Genomic DNA, 18,162 nt, shown 5'->3' on the forward strand with positions numbered 1-18,162 from the left:
AAGATGTAGACTAGGTTGTATTTCACCCTTAGTACTGTATTTTCCAACTTTATCATACGTTCAATTAAAGTCAATATTATTACGCAGGCAAATACCTCATCATCATTCCCTTTTCTGCACCCAGAGGTGTATAGGGCACTGCATTGGAATACCAAAAGTAGCGTATTTCGATCATCTGTTTCAAGAACTAAATAGCTAAAAAGCTTTTTTTTCTTTGCCATGTCGCGATAGACAGTTCAAATGGCTACGGTGGACCAGTCGATCGCGATCGATTGACCACCCCTATCCTTTAGGATATATTGCCAAGAAAAGGGTTAACAACAGTCATGCCTAAAAAAAATCATGAGTAGGTATAAATTCAGTCAATACATTATTTCTATAATCAGTAACAAAGTTAGGTTAGATGCTATCTGCTTAGTACGTTAAAAAATAAAGGCCCAAATTGGTACATGTCAAATTCTCTGTAATCTAGATGTGTTGTGTGCACCTTGAAAACTAATCATTCTAATTTTGCTGAACTTTCCAATATGATTTGTTGTACTATTTGAGAAGAAGTTTGCCAAACAAAAGATATTTATTGTTAAGTACAATATACTTTTATCATAGAACATTATGAATAGACCTCACTGCGTGTGTGAGAATGAGAGCTTCCTATACAGAAAACAATGAAGGCAAGTTCAGTGTTTTTTTATATGTTAATAGACTATTCAACTAAACCAAAAATCTTTATTTTGTATTTTTTAAATTACTACGCGTGTGATGTCTCAAGTTCTCTTCCCCTTCTCGGTGAGTTCTACTGATTGGTCAGTTGACTCGCAGTAAACCGAAAATCTATCACAACTCTCTTATTATTGGTTGATTCAGAAGAACTAGTGATGTCGTTTAAAGTAGTTTGCTTAGAAAAGCGCAGAGAATATTTATTTAACCATGATAATCTAATATGGTTATATCCACTAATTAATATAAATATGCTGATGGGTTTTGGAACATGACAATTCTTTTGTCAATGCGTACAAATAAACCATGACACAAAAGGAAACGCTGAGTTTCAAAACTAGTTAAAAAAACATAATTTTAAGTAAGGTTAAATTGTGAACGCTAAAATATAAATTTTATCTAACCAATGACTGTAAACATATTTTTATTAATTCAATTTGTGTTTAGAGAAAATATTTACTAAAACTTTAATGCCAAAATAAACATCGATTTGACATTTCAGTTATTTTATAACACGGTGTTGTGATATATCAGTGCAGTAATATTACAAAGTAAAACTATTTTATGTATAACAATAGCAAAAGTACATAATTATATTAAGCACACTTTATTAATTTATTTATTTTTAATACATAATTACTATAATAAATTAAAATAAGAAGTGCAGAATTAGGCATTGCATATTATGTTAAAATAAAAATTATGAGACAGAAAAATATAGAGCACGAATTTACAAAAAAAATATTGAATGGAACTACATATCGATGGTTTAGAACTAAAATATTGTAAATCCGAATTTTGCCTAAAATGAGTTAAGTACTGAAAAGTATTAAGTTTAACCAATATTTGTATGTGTTAAAACATTGCATCTCCTAAGCCTACCAATCCAAAGATATATCCTTATTAAAATTTGTATTTACAAGCATTTCCTTTAGACAATATTTTTAAAAGCACAGATATAGTATCTCAATAACAATATATTTATATTTATGCCAAACAAAAGTCCATGCCAAAATATTGTATTTACATCAGATACAAAACCTTATTTCTATTCAATAAAATATAATCTTTCAAGATGTGCAAAATTTCAAATGCGATTTTCTCAGTATTATGATTTATGGAGGTACGATATTTTAGTTCTAAGCCATCGATATGTTATGTATAAATCATATATAATTTATTAACACGGAAAAATAATATGCTGAGTTGCAAAGTCAAAATTTTAATTTCATTAAGTTAATAGTGTAGACATTACAAAATCCTTACTTATTAATACTGCTGTATTCATAATTCTTTGAGAATTTTCAGTTTTGTTTTGTTGTATCCAAATAGCAATTTTAAAATTTTAAACGTTAGCAATTTTTAAAAAAATGCTCGGAATTTCAATAACTATTATTTCAATCAATCAAATTAAACAATACATAATATATATATAATATAAGGCACTTGTATTTCTATTATAATCCACCTATTTTCTGTGAAGAATAGCTGGTATTGTAAATACACTACAAAAATAGTTCTCTAATAGTTAACAAGAATAACTTAGATGGGCGGAATGTATAAAAATATTTATTTTATAAAGTCTTTTAGTCACGTAAAAATCTCGTCGTAACTTTTCTTTTTATCGTCATTCGGAAGCCATTTTAGAGACCTGGAGCGTGTGACTGTCCGCGTATGGAATCAGAAATAGAAGCAGATCGAACAGTAATAAACAATGTTAGAATAAGTATAGATGTAAATATTGTGTTATAAATATTGTATCAGAGTATGTTAATCATAGAACTGAAAAATCCTAAAAAATAAATTAATGGGATATCATCTGCGTCTGCAAAAACTGACAAACGTTATTTTGTCAATTTTAAGTTATATGCAGCGTTGCCAAATGCCGTGAACAGGGGAGAAAGGGTGGCAAGCATTGCCAACCTTTTGACTCAAAAGCCAGAAGAGTTTATAGATTGGTAGATTTCTCACAAAATCAATAGGGTTGGCAACTATGGAATCTAAATTTCAAGACCGATGTTCTTGTAACATAAGCTTAGTGGTATCTAAACTGGTGAAAAGGATCAACCCAACAGTTACTGATATCAGAGGACTAATATATGCAGATCACGAGACCTTTTAAAAGAGAAAATTTTAAAAAAGGATCAAGAAAAATTAGTAAACTAAGTTTGACCATTTGCAGGTTCTTAAGCCCTTTACAATAGCTTAACAAGAACCTTAAATGTTAACTCCCTAGTCAGCGAGCCTAGTACTTTTACACCTAGTAAATTGACCCAGTTCTTTATTCTGGTCTGGCGCTGATCACCGATTATTATGTAGTAAAGTTTTTTTTTGTAATTGTATCTTGAGACAGAAAAAATCAGTTTTTTTAAACTTTTCTGCAAAATTGATTCCTTTAATTTGTCAGTTTTTGCAGGAACAGCGACGATATTACAGATTAACAAAATTGGAATTAAATATTAATAACATGTATTTTTTGTAAGCAATCAATAATTTAAGAACCAGCTATATAAATGAGAATATTATCGTTCCTCCAAACCTCTTCCATATAAAACGCAAGCTTACAGTCATTTTGGCCTATAAAATATTATGCAAATTTCCAGAAATAGTTTTTAGATAGCAGCACTATATCGATTGTGGCGCCCTTCTCTATTCCATAGATAAGTTTGTTGATCAGTACCTACATTTCATACGATGCACAATATATATTCAATCATATTTCACTTTTGCCTTCGCCATAGAAAAAACTTCGATTCTTCTTTTTATTTGGTACAGTTTGGTCATTCTCGTCACTCTCTTGTCTGAAAAAACATATATTTGACTTAGTGTTTATGTTTTAGTAAATTTTATTTTAAATACCCAGATTTCTAAAACTATGTTCATATACTATATCGACGTGCGCAATGTAAAGAGCTCTATCTGCAAATCTGTTATACTTTGCGGGAGAGCTTTTCATTAAATTTATTAAAAAATTAATTAACCTCTGTATCAAAATTTTACACGTTTTTTAATTGGGAGTCTTTTTATATTTTTTTGATTAAAAAAATGATTTAAGATTTCTCCTGGGATAATCTGCGGAGGATAAAAACAGGGAGATTAAAGAGCAAAATTTCAAGTGCACTGCTCTTGAAGAGGGAATGTAATAGCGAATTTGGCAATCAGTAGCTATTTAGTAGCATATAATAAAGATATATTTACTAAATTATTTAGTAAAATTTTTATGCAAAATTGATGTATTCTATGATAAAGTAAATTTGTTCCAAGTTTGTTTAAATTTGATAAAGTAAATTTGTTCCAAAACTTTATTGTGAGTCGACAAGTTTGAAAATGTCCACACATGGGATGATGAAAAAATGCGTCATTGTTTTGACAATCAATTTTAGGATTTAAAAAAAAATATCTATGTATATGTGCTAATAATGTGCGGACGTTTTGCCTTCCTTACTAGTCATACATTCTTGGAGTTGTATAAATTGTATTGAAAGTCTGAGTAATATATTTTATTGAGATTATCAGAGTTTTCATTAATTATCTAAGGTAGTTATCGAACCTTAATTTAACAGAATCACTTGCGCCTGAAGTAATAAGGACACGAAGCAAGGATTTCACTATATTATTATATGATATTATCAAACAGCAGTATTTTAAGTTGGTGTATTTTAAAAGATGGATATAATAATAGTATTACATAATATTTAACTTATATAGTAATATTAATACAAAAAAGATAAAAATACAATATGTGTACATAATTAAAAATAAAAGAAGCACCTTTAATATACGCCAGCAATCCATTCACCCAATCACCTTATCGTGTATTCCTGAAAGGCATTCCCATGCATAGAAATATCTAAGAAGAGGTTCAGTTCTACAGTTGGGTACAGAATACATCAATATATTTAGTATTTAGTACAGAACATGCATAAAAAAAAAACATTGAATGTTTGGTTAATTTCATGTAAACATATTTCAACAAAAGCTTTGCAATATTTTTCTCTATTATTAACTTTACAAATATTGATTTGATACTGATAAAAATACTTAGTGATCATGAAAATTTTAAGTGGTCATAATTTGATGATTTCATTAACAGTACAAGTAATGTGATTCACTAACTTTCTCATGCAATTGTAAACCTTCAAAGAGGACTAAGAAGTTATTTTAAGCCTCAAAACCAGAAAAAAGAGAACTACAAAGGTTTTATATAATGTGCTTTTTTAACAAAACATTATTAAACTATAAAATTATTGGCTATAAGCAATTTTTATTCGATATACATGTACATTATACTTGAGCCAATAAAAAAATGTAACCTGTTTTAAAAAATAAATAATTTAGACGAAAATTTAACACCTAATTGTAAAAACAATTTTAAATGAATAAGCAACATAATGGTACTTGGCTAAAACGGGCTCATTGTATTTTTTTTTATTTTTGAGAGAGAGAGATTATTTAGTTTTTTCTTTAACTGAATTAAATAAAGTGGAATATTAAAAACTAACAAAATGTAGCTCCTCGTCTTATAAATTGTAGAAAATAAACATGGGGTCACGGCTGGCAAAGAAACAGTAAATATATGACAATCGCTGCAATGAGCTTATTTTTATCAGTTCAAGAAAGTAGTTTTTACAGTGTATAAGGGTTTTATTGTTCTTTTTGCTCTCCTGTAAAATTCATCATTTGTTAATGAGCCCGATTTTGCCGAGTACCCTTCATATGTCATCGTTGGAGACTTCGGAACATTTAAAAGAAAAAAAATCTTAGGCACGTTTTTGTAAAAAATACTTTTAATTAAAGCATAGTTTCAAAAGATTTCATACATCAGAGTTTTAAATGATTAGAAATAAGAATGTAATAAAAATATTCGGTGACTAAACTAAACACAGCGAGGCACAGCAACGGCACACTGCTGTTTGTGCCCCACTCGGCTAATCTCAACTCCACCAACTTTACCTGAATAAATTAATGTTTAGACTCACTAACTGCCCAGTAAAAATTATGTATGTGGTGCACCTAAAGGAGATTTTCTTATTGCGTGGGTGACAACTTTAGTGAAAAGGTATTCAGTGACTATATTCAACACAACGGCGACACTCGCTTGGTTAAACTCGTCTAGCATCTCGTACATCTCTTGGGCGAAAAGGGGAATGATGATGATAATGATAATTTTTTTGGACGTAGCCACTCCACTTGCCCATAGGCACGCTCCCGTGTCGAGTGTGTTATAGTTTAATATAATATAGATTAAAGTTAGTTTAAAAAATGAATAAGAAAATATTTTTTTTAAATATATAAATATGAAAAGAAAAGAGAAAAAATGACTTTCAATGCGGAGTGGGAAATTTTCCGATTTTCCAAATGTTTGAGTTTACTGTATACCATACCATATATTTAAAAAAATAAATTATTATTATGTTTCTGATCTTATATAATATTTGTGGTGATATACACGTATGTCAGTGTTAACTAATTACTCCTCCCAACTTAACACGGGACTTTTAGTCCCATGAAGTTGGAACTTATGTCTCAAAAAATGTGTAATAAACTGTTTATAAGTAAAAATAAATAAATATAATTACCCTATTTTTTGGATCATAAGACGCACTTTTTTACTCTGAAAATTCAAACAAAAATTGTGGTGCATCTTATGGTCTGAAACGTCTTATCGTCCGCAAAATACGGTATGCTCTGACATATGAGACATATTCCTCAGATTCCTTTCTTATTAAATTAGATTAAAAATACTATAATAATAATATTGATAAAGTTTTTTCCACTTTATAATTTTCATCAGACATCGTCAGACTGGTATATTTTTATTATTATAACTATCTAGAAGGTTTTAAATGACTCTCCATTATTGCAATTATAGTTTTCCAATAAGGGAATTATAATATTTATTTATTTATAAACGCCCAAAGGGCTTTTGCGTATACAGAGGTATATAAACAATTTATAAATATAAAAATACAATTTAAATTGAAAAAATAAATAAATAATAGAAACTCAATTATTATTCAAAAATTTTAGGAAAAATTAGTTGATGAAGTTTGATAAAGTAATAGCAAATATATTTTTTTTTTTTGGTCATTCGTGTGTTTGCTATTTGTTATTGTGACATGCGGGAGAAGACAGACTTACCTGAACAGAGGCACTTTATCCGGGGATTCCTCTTCAGATTCGGGTACGGTAAACTGAATACATTTAGTAAGGCATTCTTCAGAATTATCCGTGTCCATCAAGTTGGCAATATTTGACTGTAGAATAAAAAATATAAAAACATTATTTTTTTAATTAATGTTGTACTCTGCGGGTTTTTTGCTACATAGCGACTTCTTCCGACCAACCAAAATAACGATAATTAGAAAAAAATTCATAAAACATTTACGGATAACAATAATATAATGCAAATCATAATAACAGAGAGTGTAGAAAACGAGCATAGGAAGGGGGGGTTGTAGCGGGAACAGTAAATAAATGACAGAAAAGAGCTGGGGGGGAGAGATGGAGGTAGGGATGACTGAAAAATGATTTTAAAGGTCTAAGAAAAGGGTAGTGACATTTAAAAACATTTCCTGAGAGTTCTTTCGTATGATGATCTTAATGAGGAAGTTATGAGAGATTTTATGTGAAAAATGTTTTCTTACACAAAGTAAAAAGTAAAGCATGTAATAATTGTACAGTGAAGTTTCTCAAAAATGCATGAAAAAGATAATAAGAATAGTTTTAATAAAAATGAACTATTTTGCAATGAATAGCACAGGTTTAAATGACCAAGTGTTTACAATAATCTATAAATAGTCACCTCGTGGTGTAGCGGTCAGTGCGTTTGCCTACCATGCAAGAGATCTCGGGTTCGATTCCCGACATGGTTGATACGAAATATTTATTTAAAATGGTGTTTTCACACTAGAATATTGCATAGTCCCTGGACTGGTACCTGAAGCGTAAGATTGACCATCTCACCTTCATGTGACAAAAATAATCAAAATACACTGCGATTGGTGTACCAATGTTCCAACCCTCAAAATGCTAAAAATAAGTTCAATGCTGATTTCGAGAGCATACTATGATATCTTTACGTGCTGAAAACGTCTAAGCTCCAAGTGCTATACTTCTTTGCCAATCAAAGAAATTCAAAAATATATGTAAAAAAAGAGAAGGAGAAAACAGTTGGACGTTTTTAAAGTTAATATAACAGTGAAAGCCGTGATGTGGGTTAGAAATTTCTTTAAACGGCAAAAAAAAAATAACACTTGGAGTTTGGACGTTTTCAGCACATAAAGATATCGTAGTATGCTATCAAAACCGGCATTACTCATTTTCTGCATAACTACGCCCAATTATAACATTGTTATATTGTTGTGGCAACCAGCAACAGATTTCCAGTTTCCGGAGAAGCCATGTTTTTCGACATGTTTCGATGTTTAGCAAGTACAAATAATTTGTTTTTATAACTGTACGGGGATCAAATTTTTAATGTCAGAAACACTCACCGTTGTGAGCGGTGTAATTTCAAAGTTTCGGTGGGGATTAAAAAAATTAGAAAACATTAAAAAATCAAAGCGACGATAAAAGATAAATGAATGATTATTTTGCTCCGTATGAAAGTCTATTAACAACAAAGTAGGTACTGAACTTCCTCATTATAAAATAATTCATACCTGATTCTCCGTATCGGAGGTGTCCTTATTGACACAGGCGGTGTTGTTACATTTACAGCGACTTCCGCACGAGTTGTTGAGCTTCCTGCAGCTGCACTGCTTGGTGCTGCAACTTCCCTTGCAGCTGCAGCGAGTCTGTCCGTCGCTATTCCTCTTCACTGCCAGCACCTGAGTCTTGTTTACCTCCTTCAGGACACTGCGAGACTAACCAACAAACAAAATACTTAACAAGGATTGGAAAAGATGACTACAGTATTGACCTTGGAAATCAGCAGTGCGATTCTAAATGCTCTTTTGGGGGTAGAGAAAGCGTTACTAGCATATTACTAGAACATAAACTTTTTTCATTTAAAGAATGAAAAAAGTCCCTCTATCTCTTAGAGGGACTCTCTCTGTTCAGAATATCAGCCCTGAACTAATGAAATTCTCTTATGTTGAATTGAGTTTAATTTTATTTATTTAACAAAGCTGTTTGTTAAGTATAAAATACTATTTACAAATATTTTTGTAATAATTTATTCATTTATATTAGTCGGTTATTATTATAGTTCGATGATTTTTATAGCGCCATTTTTGTGAAAATTACCTCAAAAAAAATTTAATGCAAATGTTGTAATTTTAATTTGTTATGGATGAATAATTTACTTTAATTACTATTACACTCAGTACTTATCTATCAAATTACGTAAACATTACAGTAGCCATAAAACTACAAAAAATAAGAGTCATCTTCTTTATTTAAAAACAAAGTTTTCCTTATAAAAATAAAACTCTTTTTTTTTTTTTAATTTTTAGCAAAAATTGAGGAGAGGACATGTCAAAAAAACATTTATAAAAATGATATTCAACAATTAAATGTTAGCAACAGGGGAAATTTATTAATTTAAAAAATGTTTTCACTGAAATTTTTTATATAAAAAGAATAATAAAAATATGGGGGAATATTTGTATGAGAAAAATAGGACGAAAAATAGGAATAAAAACAAGGTTTTACCGTATTTGTCATGATACATCCATGTAAAAGCCTTATGGGCGATTATCAGTAAATGATTGAATGAAAAGCGTATACCGTATATATCCAAAAATCAAACTAAAAAGCTTTTTAAAATACCTTAGAAAATTTCTTGAGGGGAGTTTGCATCCAGTCAGGGTCATCTTCACTGTCATCAGACTCTTCTTCGTGTTCTGAATAAATGGAAATATTGGCTCTTTCTGCGTTTACTTTCTTCGGAGCTTTCTTCTTCTGGGTGGACTTTGTCCGTTCTTCTAGCTCTTTGAGCAATTCTTCATTCTCCTTCTCCAAAGCATTCTGGATAACAATCATTAATTGAGTCAGAATTTAAATATTTAAAAAAAAAACGGTCTGTTAAAAGAAGAGAAATTTAAATATGGATGAAAGAAATTAATATATAAGTGGATTCTATATAAAAGTATAATTTAACAATATGAATGTTGTGGAGATAGAATAATGTCTCGAACGGATGGTAAATATCAAATACAGACAAAATAATCACAAACATCATAGCAAAATTCAATGTTTTGTTTTGAGACTGGGGTAATTCCCATTGAAAAAAACACTAGTTTTATGTCAAACTATAGAATTACAATAAACCAACACGCTGTTTCGTCGTAGGGGTAGACAGAGAGGATAGAATGCCATATCACCCTGTCTTTATTTTTATTTATTTATTAATGTACTACATGAAATACGGATTTCGCCTCCGCTACATTCATACATCTTGATCATGCAAGCGCGCCTATTATTCTGACTATCGACATACCCACCTTAAAATATTTGTTGGATTTGGGCATGCCAAGCCTTTCTCGATCGTCTTCTGATCGCTTTCTGCATCCATCAACATTCGCATTGTAAATATTTTTAGCCATTTTTTCGACGCAAATGAGTCATTTGTATAAAAAAAATTGTATTAATTAGTATCTCTAGATACAGACTTACCTAATGAATAATAAAAATAGGTGAACAATAAACAATATATTCAATTTTGACTTCTTAAATAAATAATTATAAGATAGCAAATGTTGTCTTTATATCCGGGTAATAATTATGATAAGGGAAACAATAAAACATTAACCTTAATTTTAATGGTGTTTTGGTTGATTTCTTCGAGGATGTGAATTCTCTCCATTAGCTGGTCATTCGGAGCCGACACGTCATTGCCATTCAGTTGCCGGAGCAAGGTACAGATCTGCGAAGAATTGGTAATTTAATTATTAAAAATGTCACAAGGAACCACAAAATAAACTTTACATATTCAGCAATTTGAAATTGAGATATTTAAAATTATAAAAACAAATAATCATTAAAAAAAAAACAAATGCCTAAATCTGCACAATGTTTTGCTCCTGTAGAATGTCACTCGCATAAATTAAATTTAGTACAAAAATAAAGTGAACATACCCTCTCTTCATTTTGTTTTTCTATTTCAGAGAGCTCCTTTTTATGTTCAAAGTGTATTTGTTTGAGTTTGTGCTCCACTTCAGTCAATTTACTAATGGTCTCCATGTGTGAGGCCTTGAGTTCATCCAGCTTATTGTCCTCTTGCATATTCTTGTACTGAAAGTTTTGTATTTGGCGCTTGGTGTCCACAGTAACCTCAAACAGATATTTGAGGGCACTTTTAGCTTCTGACATTGTCTGTACCGAGTCCCATCTGCTTTTAGACTTATTATCTGTAAAGTGAGCACAGTTTATAGTATCATTCAGGTTTTTTTTTTTTTGGATAATTAAATAATAAATAAATGCACCCTGTGACAATTTATTTTCTTTGAGTCAATAAACATGTATGAAATTATAAGCACAAAATGTTACTTCATCATTTTTTATAAAGGACCGTAACATTAATTTACTAATCTATAGTTGGATAATTTATATAGTATCATTTCTTCAGAGCGTATTGCCAGTTGGAAATCTAGTTCTACGAACTCTTAACAGATGTGTCAAAAAATACTTCTAGTAACGGGACTGTAACGTTGTGTTATATTAAGCAGAATATGACATATTTCGAAAAACCGGTATTTAAAAATAAAAATTTAACACATTTATACTGTTTAATAACCATTCCATAACTTGTAAAAATAATGTTAAATGTTAAATAATGTTAGTGTTAAAGAACATATGAGGTGTCTTCATAATAATAGTTTCTCTGAATTCGCAAATCACCTAATCAATTTAAATCATTACTTTAATAAAAATCTTACATACAAATAATAAAGGGTTAAAAGTAAATAATTTGGAAATATTTCACATTAGGAAAGCTTTAAAAAATAATGTTCCTTTGATCAATAATCAAACAAACTTCCAATATAGTCCTTTATACGATGTTCCACCGTAATGGTCACCCTATAAAACCTATTATGCTTATCCCCTCCCTCCAACCCCTCTACTTTTTTATTTAATTCTCAGATAAAAGAATATTTTCATAATTGAATCAGTGCATGTTTGTCCTAATCAGTGCATGTACTTATTAAAATGCATGTTGTGTTGGTTTTATATTTTTGTGCAACAACTATGGTGAAGGTATATAGTGGGTTTTGCATGTTGGTTTAATTGGTGTCCTGACGAAAAAACGGGTATGTCTCGAAACCGGTAGACATAGAAAAGTCGGTAAGTGGTTATATAAAAATATTTAATAACATTTAGTGAAATAATTTAGCCGCAAGGATAAGACAGTTTTGTTTAATATTGATAAAATGAGTGAAAGTCGGTTTACCCTGGTCCCCGGCGAGTATCTTCTCCTGCAGCTCGGCGATCTGAGCGCTGCGCTGCGCCACCTCCTCGTGCAGCGCGGGCAAACGAGAATCGCGAGGGTCGCGCGCGCGCACAGCCTCCAGCTCGCGCGTGTACGCCCCGCGGTCCTCCAGTAGTCCCTCCAGGTGGCGTTGGGCGGCCACCGTCCACTTGGCCAGCTCCAGCTCTTGCTCCACCCACTGGGGCACGGCGCCCTCTCCGCCACGGGTGGAACTCGGCTGCCCACGCTGCTTCTGCCCGTGCTTCTGTTTGTCCAATACTTCCTGGAAAAGGTCGATAAAGGGTGGCAAATGTGGATGTGTCATAATCTTACCAAAAAATACTGCATTTCTTTTAAAAATTAATGTTGCATCGTACCTTCAGCCTTTTGTTGATAGCGACAGCCTCTTCCATTTTTCTCTTCAGTACGTTCTGCTGCTTGACATGCATGATCTCCATCTTCACCATGGCGTTCTGTCTCTTGCGGTCCTGATCACAGAGTTTGGCCATTTTCCTTTCGTTCTGTAGTTTCCAGGTGCGGAATCGGGTGTTCTCTTGTTGCATTGTTTTGACTAATTTTACCTACACCAAGATTGTAAACAATGAAAGTTTTACCTACCATTGAAACTGATTATATTGTCTCTTTTATCCAGAATATGTTTATGTTAGAGATAGCATCACGGGACGGTCGGTCTAAGAGCGAGGTCGACAGCCGTATACATCAAGCTAGACTTGCATTTAATAAAAGGTCAAAAATAATAGAATCAAAATTTATAGACCTAAAACTAAGAATACTCCTAATCAAGACCTATGTATGGAGTATCTTGATGTATGGCTGCGAGACATGGTGCCTATCCGAAAGAGATTAACGGAGACTAGAGGCTTTTGAGATGTGGTCCTATAGAAGACTACCAGGAATCTCCTGGAGAGACCACATTACAAATGAGGAGGTTCTCCAAAGAATGGAAGGTGGAAGGCACCTGCTCAGGACCTTGTCCGAAAGGCGAGCGAGATGGATCGGCCATGTAATACGTCAAGAAGGCCTCCAGCATGTCATAATGGAGGGGACAAATTCTAGGGGACGCCCACGCCGAGAGTACCTGGAGGACCTATTAAAGGACGTGCGTTGCACATCATATGTTGACTTTAAAAGAGCCGCGCAAGACAGGGAGGAATGGAGGAGAAGAATGAAAGTAATTGCTGCCAGCCAATCCCAGGATTGAGACCAGAGAAGAAGAAGCATCACATTTCCGGCCGGCTACAGAAATCATTATACGCTGAAATGTTGCGGATTTTTTATTTGTCACGAGTTCACGGACAGGAGCCCATTAGGCTTTAAGAAAGGCATTGTTAACCCTTTCGAAGACTAGCAATATTAACATAAGAGACAAAAAGGGTTTCCATAAAAAAAAGCGGTACCAAAATATGGGTAAGAACTAGGTAATGCCCGCCGGAAGGGATATGCTATCCTCATAAACATATACTGGATAAAAAACTGCATTACAATGTTTTTTTTATTTTAAGTCAAATAATTTGATCACATCGGTGATAAAAAAAGCTATGTGCTTGACGTGCGCGCCACTAAAGTCAAAATTGAGTTGTATATCGTCGGGTTTCTGGAACAAGTTGGTAACTACTAATTTTAGAAAAATGAGATATCTTCATAATCGGCATCAGATAATCTTTGTTTAAGAAGTAAATAAAAATATTTCATGTTTCATAAATACAAAAAAGAATATTTTATAATATTTAACTTGCTGTTTTTATTTGAATTGTTGATTTGGGTTGAGTTTTTAAATTTAAAAGTGCAATATCTCACAAATAGTCAAATGCTAGTTACCACTTATTCCAAAAACCCGATGATATACAACTTATATCATATTTTTAAGTTGCAATACGCTGGCTCCCGTGGATATTGGATTTTTAAAAAAATATTTACATCAAAAACCCTCTTGTTTTGGTCTATTTTTATAAATCTACTTTGTTTTTTTAATTTATTGATGAAAAACAACAGTTGTTGTATAAGAATACAAAATATAAAAAATAGTACATACATCCAGTTAAAGTTTTATATAAATATAATGAGAGAACATGTTACACAGTAAAGAGAAAAATAATATATTATATTAGACATGATAAAAAAAAGAGCTCGTAAGAAGGTTAAGGTAAGGGATGAGGAAATATTCTCATATTTATCATTTTTACTTATTTTTTTGTATGTTTATTTACTTACAGCTTATCATACATTTGAGACATAAGTCCAAACTCCATGGGACCAAAGTTCTGTGTTGAGTTGGGACAAATAAATAATTAACACAGACATATCATTAATTTGCCAATGATTTTAATTTATCTCCACAGAAAACACTCATCCAGGATTCTAGTTCCATTTCACACACAGAAGTCTTCATCCACCCAGACACGGAAAAGAATGAAATGTAAATGGAAAAATTATTTTACATAATTTTTTTTAAACAAAAATAACAAAATTTATCGACATACCCTGGTAGCCTTCATCTGAATGATTTCCTTATTGAGAGACACAATTTTGAGATCATTCTTTTCCTTCATCTTCAGGAAGCTGGCCTGTTGCTGGCACTTCTTCTTCAGGTTGGATATCTCCGTCTCTAGGCTCTGTATCCGGCCCCGCCGCTCGTCTGCGACCTTGGGGTCCAGCTTGGGCTTGTGCTGGGTGACCTTGACCTGGAGCAGAAGCTTCTCCTTCTCGTCCTCCAGCTCGCTGATGCGCTGTTCGTACTCCCTGACATTCTGGTTGTGCGTGTTGATGTCCTGATTGTTGGCCGACAGCTTCTCCGCCAGGCTGATTTTCAGGGCAAGAGATTTGACCAGATCTTGAAGCTGGTGATTTCTGGATACCTGTTCATTTTAAGGTTAGTAAACATTTCACTAGAGTATTGAATGCCTTTATGTTTGTTTACCTTTAAATGAGGAAGTTCAGTATTATGGAAAATTGGACATAAAACATGTTTTCTTATACGTGGTAAAAAAGTAAAGCATAAAATAACTGTACAACGAAGTTTCTCAAAAATGTTAAGAAAAGATAATTTAAATGAACTATTTTGAAACATCACAGGTTCATGAGACTAGGTGATTCCAATAACCAATTGATTATGGAGTTATGTTGTTGTGGAAACCAGCAACAGATTGCCGGTTTCCAGGGTAGCCATGTTTTTAACATTTAGTGTGTAAACAATCTATAACTGTATGGGATTCAACTTTTTAATGTCAGAAACAAAAACAAACTGTTAGCCATTCCTACAAACTAATCCGACCACGTTAAACGATGTCGAAGAATGCCTGAAAGTAACCAGTTTGTACAAAAAATAACAGTTAAACCCACATTTTATTTGCTTCTTGTCAGTTATGTTTCGCCATTTCGATTTGAGTTTTTATCACTGTCGATTAGAACTCACGATGTCGCGGGTGGTGTAGATTCAAAGTTTCGGTAGGGATTTTCAAAATTACAAAACTTTAAAAAATCATAGCGAATATTACATGATACAGAAAAAATACTTTTTTTTGGCTTTAATTTTTGTATTTTTTGCATCACAGCAGGCTTAAGAGTCCCGGGATGAATTAGTGGATTAGAGCAAAAAAACACCCAGGATAAAGAAAAATACATTTTAATTATTGTGACTTCATTGGGGATCAAACCAGAATCCTCGTGCGTAAGGCAGTAAGTGTCTTAACCATGAGGATTTCCTTTATTGAATTGTTTGACCATAGAAAAAAAAGTTTTGAAAAATCAACTTGGCTATCTGTATCAATAAAAAGTGTCCTCAACACGGCTAACCCCAGTAGTTTTTTTTTAGGTGCTTTTGATGGAATCACAGTAAATAACATATCACAACAGAGATGGAGAACATTAAGGAGAAATATGAAAGTCTAGGCATTTACAGGGCTTATAACCTGTCATTGGCTGGTTTAAGTGGCCACTTTACACACTGTAATATTCACCATTTTGTCTACGTTTGTACAATCATATTTCTTCAATTCTTTCACACGTCGATTTTAGCGAAGTTGAAGAGCAGATTTTGATGTAAACATTTGTTTTGTTCGTTTCTGGTGTACTTTTTATTTGTGATTCTTTACCATTTTTATATAAATGTTTTTAAAACGGATAATTCAAAACTATATGAGATTAGTGAGATGGTTTAGAGCTAATAAAATTAATGTGATTACCTGTTCCAAAGCGTGTGCTTCTTCTTTTTCGTTGATATCGCTTTCATTTAAGTCGGGTGAGGCTTCTACATAATCTTCTGATGTACCCTCACTTACAGACTTCACATCGGAGCTATCATCGTGTATAATTGTTTGTATTAATTGGCCGCACTGCCTCTGTTCAGAATGCAAGTCCATAATCTTGGATCTCATCTCACATATAGACTGAATAGCCTCTTCCTTAGTACTAATGTCACTCGCTTTATTAAAGTTGTCAATAGTCTGATTGCATTCTTCCGTTATCTCCGTCAGTTTTTTGTCTACCTTTTCTTTGGCTGCTTCGGCCAGTAATACCTTTTCAAATATATTGGTATTTTCAAATAAAGATTCTTGCAGCATTCTATTGAGGTTTTTATTTTTCTCCACAATGGTTTCGTACTTGTCGCGCAATTCGGCATTTTTAAGTTTTTCTTTCTTTAATTCTTCTAGGATTTGTCCTGAGTCTTCGGAAGAACCACCTCCTCCATTGAGGAGCTGTAGGCGAAGTTGTTGCACCATATTATTAAGTCTGAAACGCAATAACACACATTTACAGGACAGTTTTAAATTTAGAGAATACTTAAAAAGCTTTACCATATTATTGTTTTTAAATATGTAATTGCGATACATTCAAATTTAAAATTGCAATCTGTCAAAATTAAAAAGTGGAAATACATACATATGACACAATCTTTTGAAAGATAACTGATGTATTTGTATTTTTGGGTAAATATTATGCATAATTTTAATCAGAATCTTTGTAAAAACAGAGATATTTTTCCATAATAAACTCACCAGTCACAAACTTTGGTAAAAAAAAAAAAAAAAAAACTATAGGTACATACATACTTATATGTCCTCAGAGTAATAATAAACTATAGGTACATACATACATGCTGTCACAAAACCAAACATCAGTTTCTGTGCGTTTGGGTGTCTCTATAAGCGGTAGTGCGCGCATTATGTGAGCTTATATCACTAGTAAAAATGAAATGAACATATAGAATTTATAGCCTGTAATTTTTAATGTAATTGTACTGTACATACCTGATAATTTCAGCTCCCTTGGCATCTTGGTTGATGATTGGTTTGTTCCGGATCTGTTTGGCTCGATCGGCATACCTCAGGGTGCTCACAGTTTCCTCCAGGTTATAGTCTGCGGGGCTCACACACGCTATCATCAGGGTCATTGAATTGCCCCCAAGAGAATCTACAAGTATCATGAAAACTATCAAATACAGAAATGAAATAACAAAACACTTAATGATTATTTTATTTATCAGCTTATTACCACATTTTTATCCAAGATTTTATTATTCAATAAAATTATTGATGAGGGCAAAATTTTATCATTATTTATTGATATATTTATAGATGAGCTGTATTAGATGTTTAAAAGACAATTGCATTATGCCCATGTAGAAAGGTATATGATATTTTGTTTTTTTTTTAGAGTAATTTACCTCAAACTTTTAGGCAAAGCTCTATTGAACAATTTATTTTTTTTTCTCCGTTTGTACTATATATATGCCTTTCAGGGTGGGCACAATTAATTTCTTTTCAGTAAAATATAGATTTCCCAGTAAGGATAGGCAGAATGGATGGAACCTCACACCGTCTTGCTGTACAATTCTAGCTTCGACTTTCATGTCTTATCATGATCATTGCATATCCTTTAATTACCTGACTAAACCAGGTAATGATTCTTACTAACTTGGCCATTTTTGTTTGATGTTTCCATTCGCTCTCGATAAATACAATTTCGAATATTCGTTTCTCATGACCAAATCATCTAAATGAGCAATTCATAAT

The 18,162-nt window shown here is 32.4% G+C and overlaps 1 protein-coding gene across 2 annotated transcripts in view; it reads right to left on the reverse strand.

Annotated features, from left to right (window-relative positions):
• Positions 1-18,162, reverse strand: part of Klp3A (kinesin-like protein 3A) — a 29,276-nt gene that overhangs the window by 2,728 nt on the left and 8,386 nt on the right. Inside the window, exons 6-16 of one of the 2 annotated variants that reach the window (XM_088233761.1) lie at positions 17,398-17,560; positions 16,333-16,879; positions 14,632-15,006; positions 12,508-12,711; positions 12,113-12,413; positions 10,801-11,072; positions 10,475-10,588; positions 9,493-9,690; positions 8,382-8,585; positions 6,859-6,974; positions 3,402-3,518 (exon numbers count right to left, since the gene is read on the reverse strand). In XM_088233761.1, the coding sequence (XP_088089887.1) occupies positions 3,431-3,518; positions 6,859-6,974; positions 8,382-8,585; positions 9,493-9,690; positions 10,475-10,588; positions 10,801-11,072; positions 12,113-12,413; positions 12,508-12,711; positions 14,632-15,006; positions 16,333-16,879; positions 17,398-17,560 (2,582 nt within the window). In that variant the 3' untranslated portion in view covers positions 3,402-3,430. Of the gene's footprint in view, positions 1-3,041; positions 3,519-6,858; positions 6,975-8,381; positions 8,586-9,492; positions 9,691-10,474; positions 10,589-10,800; positions 11,073-12,112; positions 12,414-12,507; positions 12,712-14,631; positions 15,007-16,332; positions 16,880-17,397; positions 17,561-18,162 lie in introns of those variants that run through there. The other variant, XM_088233760.1, reaches the window with a different exon arrangement.

The sequence above is a fragment of the Micrasema longulum genome, unplaced genomic scaffold (genome assembly GCF_059751315.1).
Source record: "Micrasema longulum isolate JH-2025_06_02 unplaced genomic scaffold, ASM5975131v1 h1tg001149l, whole genome shotgun sequence".
Lineage (NCBI taxonomy): Eukaryota > Metazoa > Arthropoda > Insecta > Trichoptera > Brachycentridae > Micrasema > Micrasema longulum.